Source organism: Neodiprion fabricii, chromosome 1 (assembly GCF_021155785.1).
Source record: "Neodiprion fabricii isolate iyNeoFabr1 chromosome 1, iyNeoFabr1.1, whole genome shotgun sequence".
Lineage (NCBI taxonomy): Eukaryota > Metazoa > Arthropoda > Insecta > Hymenoptera > Diprionidae > Neodiprion > Neodiprion fabricii.
In genome coordinates this window covers 37,003,859-37,023,651 of record NC_060239.1, presented here as the reverse complement: position 1 = coordinate 37,023,651, position 19,793 = coordinate 37,003,859, and the positions used below count along the sequence as shown (strand labels likewise).

Below are 19,793 nucleotides of genomic sequence, written 5' to 3'. Positions count from 1 at the left end.
TTCGAAGAATCGGCAAACTTTTTGGCAAGCGTTCGAATCAGTTCCGAGAGGCGCTGGCGCCTAGCGCAGTGTCTTCGTTCCAAATATTTCTAGGTGCCAAAACTTTTTTCTACACATCTGGTGGTTATACACTTATACATATTAGCTCGGAAGGTAACCACTCTAGTCGATTATGCATCGCGAAATAAATAAATGTCACCTAGCTAGCTAAAACATTGAACAATGCTCTGCAATTTTTTGCGAATCTCTCTAAGGCAAAGACTTGAAGAATTACAGCGTCGTAATACCTGCAATTTATTTCTCCTATTATCATGCAAATCACTAATTAAACCGTGTCACTGATCGAAGGTACGGGTCATGCACAATTGCGTACATATTTCGGGATCAGCACGGTACTCTTTTTTTTTTTTGTCTTCACTTCCGATCGATCTCTTTTTTAGTAAAGATCTCATGCAGCGGATCGGGTTACTCATACGTCCTCCGAAAACTGCAAGGTTAAATTTGAAACATGATACGTTGATGTCAATGTTGAAAAAAGGTTAATATCGTGATATCATCCCAAGGTCGTTTAGTATTATACCCGTCGAAATTGGTTAGGTCAGGTTTCTTACAGAGATCTATGAAACCGGGGACGTCGTCGCGAAGCAAAAACGGAGCGCTCGATCATGCGCGTTTTTAAAATTTATCGCTTCTCGTTTATTGTTCGCCTCAAATAAGAATATATTAATTATTCCACGCGTCGCTTGCGCGTTATTTTCGACAATAAACGATTGATGGGATCGTCGATCTGTGTGTGAGGTAATGAATCGCAAATCATAGATCTATGCGTTGATACAGGCAGGGCCGTAACCAATCAAACATCGATTTTGTATTCCGCGCTGCACAATCGTCGGCGCTACAGCCGTTTAGGGTTTTGCACCCGCGCCTTGATGTCTGCTGGTTACGATTAGCCAAAGAAGTTGAGCCAGCTCTGTTCCGCACATCGCGTGTCTCGAATTCGCCGTTAACACCGTGTGAATTTTAAACGGCGAAGAATTGCGATTCGAGATTGAATTTTTCGCAGGGAATCTCCCCCTCGGTTCGGTTGCGATCCCCTCCGCAGTACAGTATTTTCTCGCCCTTTTCGTCCATCCTTCTCTTCCACGCCCCAGGCTCCTTTGGAGCAAATTGAATTTCCGGTAAAAGGTTCCTTCCCATTTTGCAGGCCTCCAGTGGATGAAATTTTATTTCATCGTAGGAACAAAACCATTGTAGGCGGGTGTTGAAATTTATTACCTCTCATTATCATATAGCGAAATAAACGTCACAGGAACAATTAGGATGTGTAGCGTGAATGGATTATAAATAAAAGTATACGCCTATGTGCAATTTTACACGTATACATACATTATAGATACACGTGCATTTGTGTAACGATTGTGTAGCGATGGTTTAACGCATTTTTCAAGGTCTTGGCATGTGGTTTTTTTTTTTTTTTAACGATCATCTGTTACGTGCGTTAAATATACTTACGTAAACGCATCGCCGTTTCTTTTCTTTTCTTTCTTTTTTTTTTCTATCTCTTCTTCTTCGTCTTCGGTACCGTCTTTTCTTCAGCCGAATTCAAAGCAAATCTTGAAAACTCTCGTATATTATATTAGCTGTATAATTTATGCTCTTTGCGTACTTTGCTACTTAGGTACAAGGTACGTACACGTATACGTATATCTACATGTATATAATACGTGCATACTCGGACGTAATGAAGCGAGTTCGTTAGTCCGCGTCTATGTAAGATATATGTATAATTTGAAATGTGTAAAACCGCGAAGGTCACGTGCGAATTAGTATAATTACTACAAAGACACTGTGCAAACCGAATATGCATATTTACGTATTTATACATATTATAATAAACGTACGCGTGGGCGAAACCGCGTTGATTCGGAAGTGGGAAATAAGAAGAAATGAAAGGAGTAGAAAAAGAAATTATGTGAATTTTCAACGAAGGTGTTAAAATAAGCAACATGCCGCGTTGTTAACATCTGCAAATTGAATTGCTAATTATATCATATAAATATACGTATACACGAGTGCTTGGAAATTATGGTTTACTGTATAATATTCGCATACATAAATACGTATATATTTTCAACTAGTATATCTACAGACATTCCTTTAATCAATGCAGAAATTATAATAAAATATTCATGCCTGTCGATTATAAATGAATAACTACTCGATACGTGGTGAAAAAAATTGCAGAAGCGTGAGATAAATTGTGTTTCGGTACGACGGAAAACCTTCGATAGTAATCGATACCTATAATTTTTCGAAATTAAATTTAACCGGTCCTTGAGACGCGGTTCTAAGGTAAAAAAAAAAAGAAGAAAAAAAAACAAACGAGAATGAAACAGACACAAACAATCGTTGCGGTAACGGACGAAGCTGGAATTTATCATACATTTCTTGTCTGCGGAAGTTTGCGCTGCGTTATTCTACGCTTCTCTTTTCTCTTTTTCTAATTTTCAAAGTTGGGGGAAAAAAAAAACAGTTTCGAGGAAATTGTATAATTATAAGCTTTAAACAGCATTTAACGACTGCAATCAGTCGACGAGCCGAGCCTCGGTCCGTGCATAATTAAACGACCGAATGTGTATTCGAAAGTGGAACAGCCGTTAAACGTAAATGATATACATTACAGGTAGGCATACCTATGTAATATATAATAATACAATATACAATTGAGTTCATTCTTGACAGCTGTCGACGCGAGCTGCTCGAACATAATTAAAGACATAAGATTATTGTAAACCTTATATACGAAGCCGTAGACGTAGACTGTAAATCTGAAGTAAAAATCCTTGACTTTTAACCACGTATTTATACATGCCTACGTGTTAAACGTATACGTATACAAGCGGTGTACGTATTTCACCGTGACCGCAGACATTTTAATGTTTTCTGTTACCGCCAGCTAACACACTGGGCATACCAGCGACGTAGGCATCTTACATACAACGTTCTTAATTGGAGATTAACTCGTTATACTCAGGGTTTAATTGCGAATCGCTGTACCTGCTTAATTGTTCCTCAACTTGAGTGATTGCGGGGAAGATACGTGTATGAGGAAAAAACACACGCGAAAAAAACAAAAAAAAAGAAAAAAGAAAAGAAACAGTTTAATGGACAAAAAACTATGAACCTACACTACTTACTATATCATGTACAGGTATTAATGTAGACGGAATCACCTGCCGTATATGCGGACGCAATGCGTTTCCCTGAAAATCCTGAATGCAATGCTGAATTTATATTGTCAATGCGATATTCTTTCGAGTCTTCTTAATTATACAGACATGCAGTGTATTAATCAACTTTTCACGATCTTCAATCTTGAGCGTTTGTATTTCTCATTTTTTCTCATCTACTCCTGGAACTTGTACACATGTACGCGTACACGTAGGTGTCTATGTTGCATATATATATATATATATATATATATATATATATATATATATATATATATATATATATATACACACACACACACACGCACATACGTTTGCCTGATTTTAATACCAATCAAGAAAAGATTAATGCATACTGAAATCTTCTCATCCATGAAACTCAAGGCATAATTTTGTTGTAATTAAGCAGCGAGATCTTGAATGAAAATCTTTCTCAGAGTTTGTTTTTCGTTTAAAAATCGGAGACCTGCTTCCTCACGATTTTGATCAAATTATCTAGTATTTCCTGCCGTTGTTGATTTTGCAGACGGAAAAAACCAAATGCACCAAATGCGTATGTGTAAAGAAACTCGCGCAATAGTGAGAATAATATAATTCGTATTCATTATTGTTCTCGTTCACCGCAGCAATTGTCAAGGTTACGAATATGCAACTGCGTGGTATGTATAAAGATCTTGATCGTGGATGCATCAAGTATGAATTCCTACAAACTACACAAGCGTTGGATTGTTTCAACGCCTTTGCGATCCAAAAAACGTCCTTGCGCCGTCCAACGCTAAAGAAAATCTTTTGATTGTAATTGTAGGTGCAAAATTTTTTGCTTATTGCAACGCTTAATCTGTTTGTTTAGTTTACGGCGTTTTTTCAGCTAATCGAAACCGTAGCATCAATTTATTGCTGCACCAAAATCAAATTATCTTAATTGTTACAGATGAAAAAAAAAAAATAATAATAACGTGCCAGTGATCATAATTACGGAGAATTGTGTAAGAACTGTTAGATTTTCTCTTTGCAGCTACCAAAATCGTACGTTTTTCGGGGGTGAGGTTGAAATTCCAAATTTGAAACGTTCCGAAAGCGCCAAATTCCGGAGTTTTCTTTCGAAGGAACAAAATACCGAAAGGACACAACTCCGACAAGTCAAAGTTCCGAAATTTAAAAATCTGAAACATCAAGACTCGGAATGATCGAAGATTTTCAGTTCTGTGAATTTCTGGCTTGATGAAATTTCACCACTTCGATCTTTCTTTGTTTTGGATTTTCGTTCGGAATCTTGGTTATTCTGGTTTTTGGTTTTTCTAAATTTTCACACCCACTCGTTGAGTAAACTAAGCTGTTTGAGTGATTTTAACTTTCGGAATTTCACGCCATGATAACTTTATTTTTCGGAATTTTACTCTATCGAACTTGAATTTGCTCCATCGAAATTCGTCGTTTCTTCAAGGTTTGATTTCTCTACTTCAAGTTTCTCGATAAAAAATACGAAATTATGCGTTTTCGGAACTTTTCAAATTCGGAACTTCAACGCCGCCTCATTTTTCAGTCATCACTCACACATCGACGATATACACTTTAGGAACTGGCAAGATACGCAAGGGCGACAAAACTGTCCGGTATAAAATGCGGTTTGAAACAACAACTGGACGCGTTTGCTTATCTGTACCGTCGTCGACCCAGTTTAGAATCCGAGGAAAGTCAACCAGCGAAGCCTTGTGATACGATGCGAGCAAGCTATTGAGCCTCGACTATAATCTCACATCCTCGCGGGCTCAAAAGCGCGCGGACAAAGCACAATTGTTCATTGTTATTATACGGTTGAAAATTTATCATTTACTATTCAAAATTTACATCTACAACGCACGGCAGAATTTATTCAACGCCGCATGTACTGCGATTATTGCTGTCGCTACAAGCAGGCGGCACAACCGGTACTTACCTTTGATGTGATGTCGGTTATGCAATGCGTCGACTTAATTTATGCAATCCGCGGCGAATGATAATTGCAACGGAGAACCGCAGCCGCGTATCTCGCAACTCGAGCGCTGTCAATCGTTCTCGGAATACTTCGGAGGCCTGAATTATTAACGAGATTTGAGCACACGAGTCGCACGCCTTGCCTGTAGAACAAGACAGCCCTAAGGGAATCTATATTTGCCCTGTATAATATACGGTCACATTTTTATCAATCTTCCTTATCACGTTTCTGGGTACGTGCTTTTTTTATACTTCGACGATTCGTACGAATGTACCAATAGTACAGTCCAGAGAAAGAGCTGTGAGGAAAGTTCATCCAGTTTCGTTTACCTGAAATGATATTTATCGTTACATGTCTGTGTATTAAATCATCGTTGAAATGAAAAAATCGTCCGAACTACGCGATTTTTCTCACAATCAGTGTGTTATAGAAATGATTCGACGATGAGGTAAATTAAAGATCGTGAATAATTGTGATATTGTGTCTGAAATTTATGGTTTTAAAAAGTTGTTTTCTTCTTTGTTAATAAATTATTATTTCAACAAAAATTCAACTCGACTGACTTCAGTTGCACTTTCAAACCTTCGTTACATCGTATTTCTGCCTTTACAGCTCTCTGACTGAACTGTACGTTTGATCTCAGCCTTGAGCCACTCGAAATCACTTCTGCTGATGGGAGATATCTGTAATCAATTTTATAAAAATTGGATTGAATTCTCTGAAAGATAAGAAGCAGGAAAATACAGCCAAACTGTGATCGTTCTGGTAAGAAAGTTTTCCTTTCATCAATTATACTTTGTCATTGAACTTTTTATCGTTCTAGGCTTTCCAGATATTCTTATCCATCGATTTGAAGTGAGAATGAATTTGAAACCATTTTGTGATTTTCAGGGTCCGGACAATTATGCGGGACCACATTCTGCGCAGCACAAATATTTTATGGATAACCGTTGCGATACAGCACACCGCAAGTTGAACACAAGTGAATGTTTCCCTAATATCGGTTTTTCTAGGAATGTTCATGGCGGCTGTAATACAAGCCAGCTGAATAAAGCAAGGCCTGTGGTAAATATACTGTTATTTGAGGTTTGAAAAGAGGATTTTCACTACATGACCACTGCATATTAAGAGAATGGATATACGTGCAGATCGACGAATACAAATTGTGGTTTAGAGAAATTCCAAGTAGAAATACGACGTGCAATTACATGTTGTGCAATATACCCCGCTGAATTTCATTCGGCCTTCCCAGTTTCCGCGGTCAATAAATATTTTACGCGCGCGGTGTATACTGCGCAATAATTATATCGATGTGATTCTGATTTCAAGACCAGAAGTATCTGGCTGAAGACTTGCAGTAAAAGGAAGGCAAGCGCCCGGTGATTCCTTGGCCATCACTGGCATTCAACATTGAAATTGTTTTCCGGGCGAACTTAGGTCTGTTACAACTCTTGCCGCGTTGCGTGAACTTTATCTGCATATTTTCCGGACTGAAGAGTCTCGGTACAGTTAATAATCGTTACTGTTGGTGTTTCCTTTCTTTGATTTTTGCTTTCGCGATCCGTGTGTATTTTTTTAGGCCAGATGTAGTCTTAGGTCTAGTTTCTTAGCTGTGGGAATGTAATACATGTATGTGTGGATCTTTTACAACATTGTATCTCTGGTGATTGTCTTTTACGATCTGTTTGCCAACACTGTGATGAAAAAATAAATGAATACCATGAACCAACAACCATTGACCCCTTTGTAACCGAAAAACAGAAAATTTGCTTCATAATTTCTCTGCTGTTGGTCCCATGCACTTTTCGCTGCGTTTTTTGAGCTCCTGAGGGTCCAATTGGTCACGAGAGAGTCACACAAATCGAATCTGAGACCAAAAATTTTCAGCTCCAAAAATGAAAAAAAACGTAAGGTTAACCCTTTTGTATTTTTGGCGAAAATTTTCGCGATTCTGAAAAGTGCTAGAATAAATTCTTTGTGGCACTATTCCGACGTAATTTTGCGAAAGAAATCGATCAAGCGCAGTCCCAATACGCTGCGAGCAACGGATCAACAGTTACAGCCAAAAAACGAGAACCAGTGATTTTCACATTTTTCAGCTGAAGATCTTTTCGTCGTCATTCCTCTGCTGTTGGTCCCAGGCTCTTTTCGCTGCGTTTTTTGAGTTCCTAGGGGTCCAATTGGTCGGGAAAGAGTCATAGAAATCAATTCTGAGACGAAAGATTTTTTGGTCAAAAAAAAAGGAAGGCTAACCCCTTTGTATTTTTGGCGAAAATTTTCGCGATTCTGAAAAGTGCTGGAATAAATTCTTTGTGGCACTATTCCGACGTAATTTTGCGAAAGAAATCGATCAAGCGCAGTCCCAATACGCTGCGAGCAACGGATCAACAGTTACAGCCAAAAAACGAGAACCAGTGATTTTCACATTTTTCAGCTGAAGATCTTTTCATCGTCATTCCTCTACTGTTGGTCCCAGGCTCTTGTCGCTGCGTTTTTTGAGTTCCTGGGGGTCCAATTGGTCGGGAAAGAGTCATACAAATCGATTCTGAGACGAAAGATTTTTTGGTCAAAAAAAAAGGAAGGCTAACCCCTTTGTATTTTTGGCGAAAATTTTCGCGATTTTGAAAAGTGCTGGAATAAATTCTTTGTGGCACTATTCCGACGTAATTTTGCGAAAGAAATCGATCAAGCGCAGTCTTAATACGCTGCGAGCAACGGATCAACAGTTACAGCCAAGAAACGAGAACCAGTGATTTTCACATTTTTCAGCTGAAGATCTTTTCATCGTCATTTCTCTACTGTTGGTCCCAGGCTCTTGTCGCTGCGTTTTTTGAGTTCCTGGGGGTCCAATTGGTCGGGAAAGAGTCATACAAATCGATTCTGAGACGAAAGATTTTTTGGTCAAAAAAAAAGGAAGGCTAACCCCTTTGTATTTTTGGCGAAAATTTTCGCGATTCTGAAAAGTGCTGGAATAAATTCTTTGTGGCACTATTCCGACGTAATTTTGCGAAAGAAATCGATCAAGCGCAGTCTTAATACGCTGCGAGCAACGGATCAACAGTTACAGCCAAGAAACGAGAACCGGTGATTTTCACATTTTTCAGCTGAAGATCTTTTCATCGTCATTCCTCTACTGTTGGTCCCAGGCTCTTGTCGCTGCGTTTTTTGAGTTCCTGGGGGTCCAATTGGTCGGGAAAGAGTCATACAAATTGATTCTGAGACGAAAGATTTTTTGGTCAAAAAAAAAGGAAGGCTAACCCCTTTGTATTTTTGGCGAAAATTTTCGCGATTTTGAAAAGTGCTGGAATAAATTCTTTGTGGCACTATTCCGACGTAATTTTGCGAAAGAAATCGATCAAGCGCAGTCTTAATACGCTGCGAGCAACGGATCAACAGTTACAGCCAAGAAACGAGAACCAGTGATTTTCACATTTTTCAGCTGAAGATCTTTTCGTCGTCATTCCTCTGCTGTTGGTCCCAGGCTCTTTTCGCTGCGTTTTTTGAGTTCCTGGGGGTCCAATTGGTCGGGAAAGAGTCATAGAAATCAATTCTGAGACGAAAGATTTTTTGGTCAAAAAAAAAGGAAGGCTAACCCCTTTGTATTTTTGGCGAAAATTTTCGCGATTCTGAAAAGTGCTGGAATAAATTCTTTGTGGCACTATTCCGACGTAATTTTGCGAAAGGAATCGATCAAGCGCAGTCTTAATACGCTGCGAGCAACGGATCAACAGTTACAGCCAAAAAACGAGAACCAGTGATTTTCACATTTTTCAGCTGAAGATCTTTTCGTCGTCATTCCTCTGCTGTTGGTCCCAGGCTCTTTTCGCTGCGTTTTTTGAGTTCCTGGGGGTCCAATTGGTCGGGAAAGAGTCATACAAATTGATTCTGAGACGAAAGATTTTTTGGTCAAAAAAAAAGGAAGGCTAACCCCTTTGTATTTTTGGCGAAAATTTTCGCGATTGTGAAAAGTGCTGGAATAAATTCTTTGTGGCACTATTCCGACGTAATTTTGCGAAAGAAATCGATCAAGCGCAGTCTTAATACGCTGCGAGCAACGGATCAACAGTTACAGCCAAGAAACGAGAACCAGTGATTTTCACATTTTTCAGCTGAAGATCTTTTCATCGTCATTTCTCTACTGTTGGTCCCAGGCTCTTGTCGCTGCGTTTTTTGAGTTCCTGGGGGTCCAATTGGTCGGGAAAGAGTCATACAAATCGATTCTGAGACGAAAGATTTTTTGGTGAAAAAAAAAGGAAGGCTAACCCCTTTGTATTTTTGGCGAAAATTTTCGCGATTCTGAAAAGTGCTGGAATAAATTCTTTGTGGCACTATTCCGACGTAATTTTGCGAAAGGAATCGATCAAGCGCAGTCCCAATACGCTGCGAGCAACGGATCAACAGTTACAGCCAAAAAACGAGAACCAGTGATTTTCACATTTTTCAGCTGAAGATCTTTTTGCCGTCATTCCTCTGCTGTTGGTCCCAGGCTCTTTTCGCTGCGTTTTTTGAGTTCCTGGGGGTCCAATTGGTCGGGAAAGAGTCATACAAATCGATTCTGAGACGAAAGATTTTTTGGTCAAAAAAAAAGGAAGGCTAACCCCTTTGTATTTTTGGCGAAAATTTTCGCGATTCTGAAAAGTGCTGGAATAAATTCTTTGTGGCACTATTCCGACGTAATTTTGCGAAAGGAATCGATCAAGCGCAGTCCCAATACGCTGCGAGCAACGGATCAACAGTTACAGCCAAAAAACGAGAACCAGTGATTTTCACATTTTTCAGCTGAAGATCTTTTTGTCGTCATTCCTCTGCTGTTGGTCCCAGGCTCTTTTCGCTGCGTTTTTTGAGTTCCTGGGGGTCCAATTGGTCGGGAAAGAGTCATACAAATCGATTCTGAGACGAAAGATTTTTTGGTCAAAAAAAAAGGAAGGCTAACCCCTTTGTATTTTTGGCGAAAATTTTCGCGATTCTGAAAAGTGCTGGAATAAATTCTTTGTGGCACTATTCCGACGTAATTTTGCGAAAGGAATCGATCAAGCGCAGTCCCAATACGCTGCGAGCAACGGATCAACAGTTACAGCCAAAAAACGAGAACCAGTGATTTTCACATTTTTCAGCTGAAAATCTTTTTGTCGTCATTCCTCTGCTGTTGGTCCCAGGCTCTTTTCGCTGCGTTTTTTGAGTTCCTGGGGGTCCAATTGGTCGGGAAAGAGTCATACAAATCGATTCTGAGACGAAAGATTTTTTGGTCAAAAAAAAAGGAAGGCTAACCCCTTTGTATTTTTGGCGAAAATTTTCGCGATTCTGAAAAGTGCTGGAATAAATTCTTTGTGGCACTATTCCGACGTAATTTTGCGAAAGAAATCGATCAAGCGCAGTCCCAATACGCTGCGAGCAACGGATCAACAGTTACAGCCAAAAAACGAGAACCAGTGATTTTCACATTTTTCAGCTGAAGATCTTTTTGTCGTCATTCCTCTGCTGTTGGTCCCAGGCTCTTTTCGCTGCGTTTTTTGAGTTCCTGGGGGTCCAATTGGTCGGGAAAGAGTCATACAAATCGATTCTGAGACGAAAGATTTTTTGGTCAAAAAAAAAGGAAGGCTAACCCCTTTGTATTTTTGGCGAAAATTTTCGCGATTTTGAAAAGTGCTGGAATAAATTCTTTGTGGCACTATTCCGACGTAATTTTGCGAAAGAAATCGATCAAGCGCAGTCTTAATACGCTGCGAGCAACGGATCAACAGTTACAGCCAAGAAACGAGAACCAGTGATTTTCACATTTTTCAGCTGAAGATCTTTTCATCGTCATTTCTCTACTGTTGGTCCCAGGCTCTTGTCGCTGCGTTTTTTGAGTTCCTGGGGGTCCAATTGGTCGGGAAAGAGTCATACAAATCGATTCTGAGACGAAAGATTTTTTGGTCAAAAAAAAAGGAAGGCTAACCCCTTTGTATTTTTGGCGAAAATTTTCGCGATTCTGAAAAGTGCTGGAATAAATTCTTTGTGGCACTATTCCGACGTAATTTTGCGAAAGAAATCGATCAAGCGCAGTCTTAATACGCTGCGAGCAACGGATCAACAGTTACAGCCAAGAAACGAGAACCGGTGATTTTCACATTTTTCAGCTGAAGATCTTTTCATCGTCATTCCTCTACTGTTGGTCCCAGGCTCTTGTCGCTGCGTTTTTTGAGTTCCTGGGGGTCCAATTGGTCGGGAAAGAGTCATACAAATTGATTCTGAGACGAAAGATTTTTTGGTCAAAAAAAAAGGAAGGCTAACCCCTTTGTATTTTTGGCGAAAATTTTCGCGATTCTGAAAAGTGCTGGAATAAATTCTTTGTGGCACTATTCCGACGTAATTTTGCGAAAGGAATCGATCAAGCGCAGTCTTAATACGCTGCGAGCAACGGATCAACAGTTACAGCCAAAAAACGAGAACCAGTGATTTTCACATTTTTCAGCTGAAGATCTTTTCGTCGTCATTCCTCTGCTGTTGGTCCCAGGCTCTTTTCGCTGCGTTTTTTGAGTTCCTGGGGGTCCAATTGGTCGGGAAAGAGTCATACAAATTGATTCTGAGACGAAAGATTTTTTGGTCAAAAAAAAAGGAAGGCTAACCCCCTTGTATTTTTGGCGAAAATTTTCGCGATTTTGAAAAGTGCTGGAATAAATTCTTTGTGGCACTATTCCGACGTAATTTTGCGAAAGAAATCGATCAAGCGCAGTCTTAATACGCTGCGAGCAACGGATCAACAGTTACAGCCAAGAAACGAGAACCAGTGATTTTCACATTTTTCAGCTGAAGATCTTTTCATCGTCATTTCTCTACTGTTGGTCCCAGGCTCTTGTCGCTGCGTTTTTTGAGTTCCTGGGGGTCCAATTGGTCGGGAAAGAGTCATACAAATCGATTCTGAGACGAAAGATTTTTTGGTGAAAAAAAAAGGAAGGCTAACCCCTTTGTATTTTTGGCGAAAATTTTCGCGATTCTGAAAAGTGCTGGAATAAATTCTTTGTGGCACTATTCCGACGTAATTTTGCGAAAGGAATCGATCAAGCGCAGTCCCAATACGCTGCGAGCAACGGATCAACAGTTACAGCCAAAAAACGAGAACCAGTGATTTTCACATTTTTCAGCTGAAGATCTTTTTGTCGTCATTCCTCTGCTGTTGGTCCCAGGCTCTTTTCGCTGCGTTTTTTGAGTTCCTGGGGGTCCAATTGGTCGGGAAAGAGTCATACAAATCGATTCTGAGACGAAAGATTTTTTGGTCAAAAAAAAGGAAGGCTAACCCCTTTGTATTTTTGGCGAAAATTTTCGCGATTCTGAAAAGTGCTGGAATAAATTCTTTGTGGCACTATTCCGACGTAATTTTGCGAAAGGAATCGATCAAGCGCAGTCCCAATACGCTGCGAGCAACGGATCAACAGTTACAGCCAAAAAACGAGAACCAGTGATTTTCACATTTTTCAGCTGAAGATCTTTTTGTCGTCATTCCTCTGCTGTTGGTCCCAGGCTCTTTTCGCTGCGTTTTTTGAGTTCCTGGGGGTCCAATTGGTCGGGAAAGAGTCATACAAATCGATTCTGAGACGAAAGATTTTTTGGTCAAAAAAAAAGGAAGGCTAACCCCTTTGTATTCTTGGCGAAAATTTTCGCGATTCTGAAAAGTGCTGGAATAAATTCTTTGTGGCACTATTCCGACGTAATTTTGCGAAAGGAATCGATCAAGCGCAGTCCCAATACGCTGCGAGCAACGGATCAACAGTTACAGCCAAAAAACGAGAACCAGTGATTTTCACATTTTTCAGCTGAAGATCTTTTTGTCGTCATTCCTCTGCTGTTGGTCCCAGGCTCTTTTCGCTGCGTTTTTTGAGTTCCTGGGGGTCCAATTGGTCGGGAAAGAGTCATACAAATCGATTCTGAGACGAAAGATTTTTTGGTTAAAAAAAAGGAAGGCTAACCCCTCAGGATTTTTGGTGAAAATATGAAGATTCCGAAAAATGTTCGAATCGCAGTATCCGTACGCTATATCGACGTAATTTCACGAGAGGACCTGATTGCGCCAAGTTCGAACACGCTGCGAGCAACGGCCGAGGAGCGGCAACTGCAAAAACCAGGAACTTTTCAACAATTTTCTCAATCGCAGATCCAACGCTGTTCTTGATATCCTCAGCGCATTCTCAAGGGTTCAGTCAGTCTCAGAAGAATCGCACAAATCAATTGCAGATGGAAAAATTTCCGTATCCAAAAACGCCAAAAAAGCAAGGTCAACCCCTTCTACCAATGTATCAAGAGCTTTGACCAAAATACAGGAAATTTGCACAGGAGTTGTGAAAAGGTCGGTAAGAAAAGTTACGAATATATAACTACCAAGTTTTAGCTGTTTATTTAATACGCCTTAATCTTAATACAAGTGTTGGGGTGTCAGTGTGTAGTATTTCAACAAGTTAACTAATAGTATAAAGTGAAAGTCGAAAAGAAATGCAAAAGTATGTTAACATTGAATATTTCGTAATAAGTTTGAACATTAGAACAGTACAAAGGATTGCAGTATATATTATATTAAGCAGAATATGAAAAATATTATATTAGACAGTCATTGTCGTAGTTAGTAAGTATAGTCTAAGTTCTGGCTTACGTACAAGCGCAATGCACCCTTGCAAGATACGATATGTTACATTTGATACTGTATTGCTGCTACTTTTTGTAACCTGGATTGAAACGAATAAATAATTGAATTTTCCAATATTTTATTCGCAATTTGTCAGTTGTTAATACCACGATAATTGGAACGCCTTTTTTGGAATCCTTGATATCTGGTTAGTCCAGGCAAAGTCGTACGAATGGATTCGGAGATGAAAGGTCTTTGGTGAAGAAATCGTGAAGAAAGGAAGGCCAACCCTTTCGGACTTGTGCTGAAAATTTCAACAATTATGAAAATGTTGGAATCAATTTTTCGTCGCAGCATAGTGTATACCATTGAAAGCACATATCGGGTAGTTTAATCACCGTTGTTCTAATTATTCGGCCCATCGTTGTGAATCGAAGCCGTGGTCGTCGATCACGACGAAGCAACAGGATAAGAAACCATGACGATAAGTCGAGTTGCTGTTTCCCATCCACCGGCTGAATATTCGATTGAAAATAAAGTAAGCATCGTACTTCTCACATCTGAAATAAGAAAAAAGTTGAATATGATCGGTATAAGGGTTTTATCACAAAATATATTCTATAATATCCGCGAAACTTGTTACTCGCAAAAGCGATGTATTACAATTAGAACTCACAGTTTCTCCTATAAAGAAGATAACGCGATTGGTGACATCAATTTTCTCCATCCATTTCCGCAGCTGAGCTTCGTAATCAAGATGAAATAAACTACGCGCGCATATAGAATCGCAGCCATACATTACACGATGTTCCTCATCGCGTGGAAATACCCCCTCTTTCTTATCCCCCATGCATGAGCGAAAGGCAGAATCGCCCCCCGCAACTCCGTGCCTACAAAAGTGCGAAGATTATACACGTATATATAAACTACAAGTTATAACACATATATATATACACACACATCTCGTATAATCCAATGCCGTTATTCTTTCGCACGAGGGCACGAAGAATTGTCTGCGCCCATATCGGCGAAGTGAGCAAATACCCCCCACCCCCATCCCATAGACGGGGCACGTCCGCCATTTTTTCACGCGTCTGTGCACGATTGCGCGTATGTGTAAAAGTGTGCACAACAAACGCACAAGCACGCGGGTGAAGGAGAAAAATCAATAACTCCATCGTGCATCCCGTGCCCCGTTTCGGACCCCCCCCCCCATTTGCCCTTATCCTAACGTTGTAAAGTACAGAGCGCGGGGGAGGGAGAGGAAAGGGGGTTAACACACGGTGCCGTTACCGCTGTTGCTGTTGCTGTTGCTGTTGCTGCAAGGTCGGCAGCCTTGCCTCTGCCCTTCCACGTCCTGGAAATCGACCATGCGTGATAGGGGGCGTAGGGAATCCCCGCGACAGACGGCAGTTGTGGTCGATTGCCCCCCTTTTTCTCCCCTCAGGCTTGCTTCCCTTGTGCTGCCCCCTTCGTGCCGAAAGAATCGCGGATCGAGCGACTTTTTTTTCAATCTTTTACGTTGTTTTTTTTCTTATATTATAAGTGTATACATTTTTATTTTATTTATTTTTTTATTTTATTTTTTTTTTTTTTTGCCTTGTTTCAGAGGAAAGGAGAGAGCTGAGATTAGAATCAACCATTGCGCGGCATACCTATTGTTTGTAACACCGGTGTCGAACTAAGATCGTTCGAGACTCCACGTCAAAAATCATTGCTTAGAAACGGTGATATCTATTCAGATAATTTGAAAAAAATTCTGGGATACTCTTTGATTATGATATTTCAAGGCGAGTTGGATATCTTTGGTGAACTTGACTTTCGAATGTGGTAAAGAAATTCATAAAACAACAAAATAACGGGAAATCAATCGTAACTCACTGAATTTTTAGCTTCAAGAAGAACAACAAAAAAACAAAAAAAAACAAAATATGGACGTACTCCGAGATAGGAAAAAGGTATTTGTTTTGCGAATGAGTGAGATTGAATTTTTGGAATAAGAAAGAATTAACGATTTTTACGATATTTCGTAATTTATCTTGGATCAAATCAGATTATTTTTGATATTTTTTATGTGGAATTTAAGGTGAACATGCCGTGGGATTATTTTGACCTCGGTGTGCAGCGTAAGGGCTAAGAAGTTGATGGACTGTAACCGGTACTGTATCTAGAAAAATGAAGTGTAGAGACAACTAGATTCTTCGTTGTGTGAAAGAAAAATTTAATTTCAAGAGCCTTTTGATTTCAGACAAATCAACCCAAATTTTATCAACGAAACAAACCATTTCGTGAGAGCAAGAAGCTCCGTTGTTTGAATACCATCAGCGCTTCGTTTTTTCGGTTGCAATTGATGTGACGAAGTATGTGATTCGTAAAATTTGAACTCTTCCGAGGAACGATTTTCCTATATTTATGCACAAATCGGCTGGATCAAAAAATCACAAATTCGCAATGTTTTGTACCTCGTTTTTCGTACCTCGTTTTTCGTAAGTCCAACAATATTCAAACAGTTTTTTCAACGACACCTGTTTTACTCAATTCTTCTAGTCACTGCGACAAATTAAATTTATCTCAGTGTAGTTCTGTGAAATGAGCGCCGTCACATTTATTTTCGATATTCGATTCATTCGACTCTCGACATACATGCGTACATGGTACAATACAAGTTGTACAAAGTGCATGGAGTTTCGCCAAGCAGAAACAACAATGGTCGATAAATTGATATTCGAGACGGGTGTAACAGGATTATAACACTTTATTACTATGCCGTGCGTGCAGCCACCTCGAACGGCTTCCAACTTACAGTGACCGTCGGTTTTTCCAAACTCTACGACACTCGGGGCATTTTCGGTTCTTTGTCTTCTCGGAGTCGGCGTGCACGTTGCTAAGTCAATGTTTAATTCAAGTCTAAACAGTCGCCGAGCTCCGTTACATTCTTTTACCGTACGCGACTTCTCAATATTTACAGCCGTGTACGAACGCTCAGCAGCTTCGGTCAGTCAATTAGTTTACTGATTATGAAAATAGTTGATAAAACAATTGTTCGAAATTGGATATCAGAGTTACTGGATTCTTTGTTTTTTTTTTTTTTTTTGTTTCTATTTTATTTCAAAGATCTCACGATAAAAATTTATCTCCAATTTTAAAAAGAAAACGCGATTCTTCCGCATGTGGTATAATTTTAATACGTACGAACGAAGGCGAGGCAAGAATTAAAAATCTACTTGCTTTCAGCCGCTGGAAAAGGAATTGAATAAATTCAAGAGAAGAAACGCAACATAGCGTGAAGGTGAAAATATAATATAATAATGCAGGTGTGCAAATGTTTGGGTATTTTTTATTCGTATGTGTGTGTGTGTACATCAGTTGGAAAGTGTGCCAATGACCCTTATTGCAACGCCTCTCAAGCATCGCGAAACGTGCAATTATTTGCCGCAAGGTAAAAGTTTCATGCAATTGACCAAATTTACCGAGAATTGTTTTTCACCTTATGCATGTACAGCTGCGCAGACGATTTTGCTGAGTTTACAGTACGAGACTTCGGTCGGCAGTAGTTCTCAACATCTCGAGTCTTCGTACAAGTTTTCTCAGTTTTCACAGATTCGGTGAAATTTAGTAAAGTTTTTCGATTCACAAGACTGCATGTTTCAATAACAGATAATTTGGAAGTTTGATTCTGGAGTTTCAATTTTCTCGTCGATTTCACCAGCATTTTTAACAAGTTACACAATAATCTCGGGTCAGCTTTCTTCTCCTATCACTCAAGCGGACCTGAGCCTGCGATTATTAATTTTTCCCCGAGTTTGAGCGAAGCGCGAAGTATGTAAGTAAGTTAATTTACGAGTTCTGTCAGAATTGAGGGATAAGTATACGCAGCGCAAAAAGCTGCTGCAGGGTTATCAAGTTACACACCTCGCTACTGCTACAATGCTATGAAAGGTTATTGATTGTTTTGACTCGTAAATTTCAAACACGTTTAACGCTGCGGCATGTACCTCGTATACATACAGATATGTATATACAGACGTTTGGAACAAGCTTTTTTTCTATTTAACCACTTATATTTTTCGGATTCTAACTACTGCTCGAACACTGAACGCACATTGTTTACACTCTTGTCTCGATAATCTTAATCCTCTCGCGATAATTACACTTATAACTTTATCACCGCACGTATGTTTGATTTATCAAATTTACGGCTCACTTTTATTACACATGTACTCGAATAATCGTAACACTTGTAACTACTCTTGCGTCTTTGCACACTTCGTTCGACCGCATTCTCTGCTGCATTCGATACGGTAGATATGTAAAAAAATTATTTTCTACTAGCGAATTTGTGCAAAACGTAAGTAAACTAATCATCGCAACCGTTGCGCAGGTCTAAGTAATATTTTTCCTTTTTGTAACGCAAAGTGTCTCTTGATATCTTTTGTCAATCGTACGTTTTCCACATCTTGTGAACAATTATAAATGCGACATTTTTTATGTACAATAAAAATTTTTTTTCTTATTTATATCTTTGTTATCGTACTTGCTTCGCCTTATTTTCCCAGTTGATAACACGTTATATGAAATATCCGATTTGTTAGTTCGTAATATTACAAACACATATGTATCGTATACACGATACAAAGCGATGTATTATGCATAGACACATCAAACTTGCGAACCGCTGCGTAGAGCCTGCGATTATGATTATTCAAATGTGATTCTGCTTATTGTTAAATCTCGATTGACATTTGCGCAAAGATCTCTGACGGCGTCTCGGTGATCTTGATTGATAGTTTAGAACAGCCACGCAGTTGCAGATAATTACACAAATTGCGATATTGTTGTGGTATATATTATAAACATATCGTACATACCGATAGACGGTAGGTAATACATTCTGCATGTACGATAATAAAACACGATGCTTGTCCGCTGAGGAATAAATATTAAAAACAAATTCAACGTACTGAATATTTATAAAATATCGCTCCCTCCTCCATGCTTTCTCTACATCGCCTGCGGCGTGGCGAAGCGACGATATTGAAATTGAAAATTACACCTATCAAGAAACCCTTTCGTGTCACGTGCCTGCCTCTCGCACTGAGAGAAATTTTTACTTCCGGTTACCGCTCAGTCCTTGACTATTTTCATTTTTCACCACGATCGAAAAATATAGTTCTAGGTAGAAAATGAAAATTAGTTTTCTATCCGTTACTGTTCTTTGTCATTACGATCACTGTTGCTATATTTTCTTGCAACTGTTGCGAAAATTTAACGCTTGTGCAAGAATAAATTGACGTTAAAGCCTTGTTTAACTAAAACAAGTACAGTAAACCTCAGAAACTGATTTTGCGTTGCAATAACCAAAAAAGGATCGACAATAATTTTTCGTTTTTCGTAATCCTAACAATATTCAAACTGTTTTTTTTTAACGATACCTGTTTTGCTGAATTTTTCTAGTTTGTAATTACAGATCGCATGTAAACGATCATCGAGTAGATTGGACGATTTCCATTCTAAAAAATAAAATACGTTATAAATATTAATCAGGTATTCTATTCTCCTCTTTTGGCATAAAGGTCAATTTTAAGGAACCGATTATGCGCCAGGATCAGATTCAGTGTATCTGAAAAACGCTTTAGAGACTATTGGGACTTTCTTGGGCCTGCTTCATTGCGAAAATTTTTTAATCGCCAAACCTGGTCGTTGTAGTAAATTCGTCAAGCGGGAAAGAACACGCGAAGTTACGACACTGCGCACCCCACGGACCCGTGTCTGCACGGCTCGTTAACGAGCCCCCGTAGACGCGTGGCAAAGAAGGGGCCCATCGTGGTTGGGCCCACCGGGTCTTGCGGGCCCCTCGGCACGCGACCAGCTGTCCCGTCGTCCCGAGCCCTCCGAAGGGACGGCTGAATATTCAACGGGCTGGATTAGCTCAACTGCTCGGGGTCAATGGACTCGGTTTATGTTGTATTTACTGAGACAGAACGAAGATATT

At 39.6% G+C, this 19,793-nt stretch overlaps 1 protein-coding gene and 1 long non-coding RNA gene across 12 annotated transcripts in view; one reads left to right on the top strand and one right to left on the bottom strand.

Moving 5' to 3' along the window:
* The first annotated feature begins 4,620 nt into the window (after positions 1-4,620).
* On the top strand, positions 4,621-6,925 carry LOC124176347. The gene is made up of 3 exons (XR_006869359.1): positions 4,621-5,437; positions 5,818-5,970; positions 6,097-6,925. It is a non-coding gene; the product is annotated as an uncharacterized LOC124176347 (long non-coding RNA).
* Positions 6,926-13,553: 6,628 nt separating this feature from the next.
* LOC124188203 overlaps positions 13,554-19,793 on the bottom strand; it is a 73,888-nt gene continuing 67,648 nt past the window's right edge. For 8 of the 11 annotated variants that reach the window (XR_006868911.1, XR_006868909.1, XR_006868914.1 and 5 more), the window contains 3 exons: positions 14,478-14,691; positions 14,200-14,361; positions 13,554-14,105 (listed from right to left, as the gene is read on the bottom strand). Coding sequence is in view for 1 of the 11 variants with exons in the window: in XM_046553339.1 (XP_046409295.1) it covers positions 14,356-14,361; positions 14,478-14,691; positions 15,095-15,271 (397 nt within the window). In the remaining 10 variants the exon portion in view is untranslated. Of the gene's footprint in view, positions 14,106-14,199; positions 14,362-14,477; positions 14,692-14,761; positions 15,008-15,094; positions 15,272-17,288; positions 18,913-19,793 lie in introns of those variants that run through there. The other 3 variants (XR_006868915.1, XR_006868917.1, XM_046553339.1) reach the window with 3 other exon arrangements.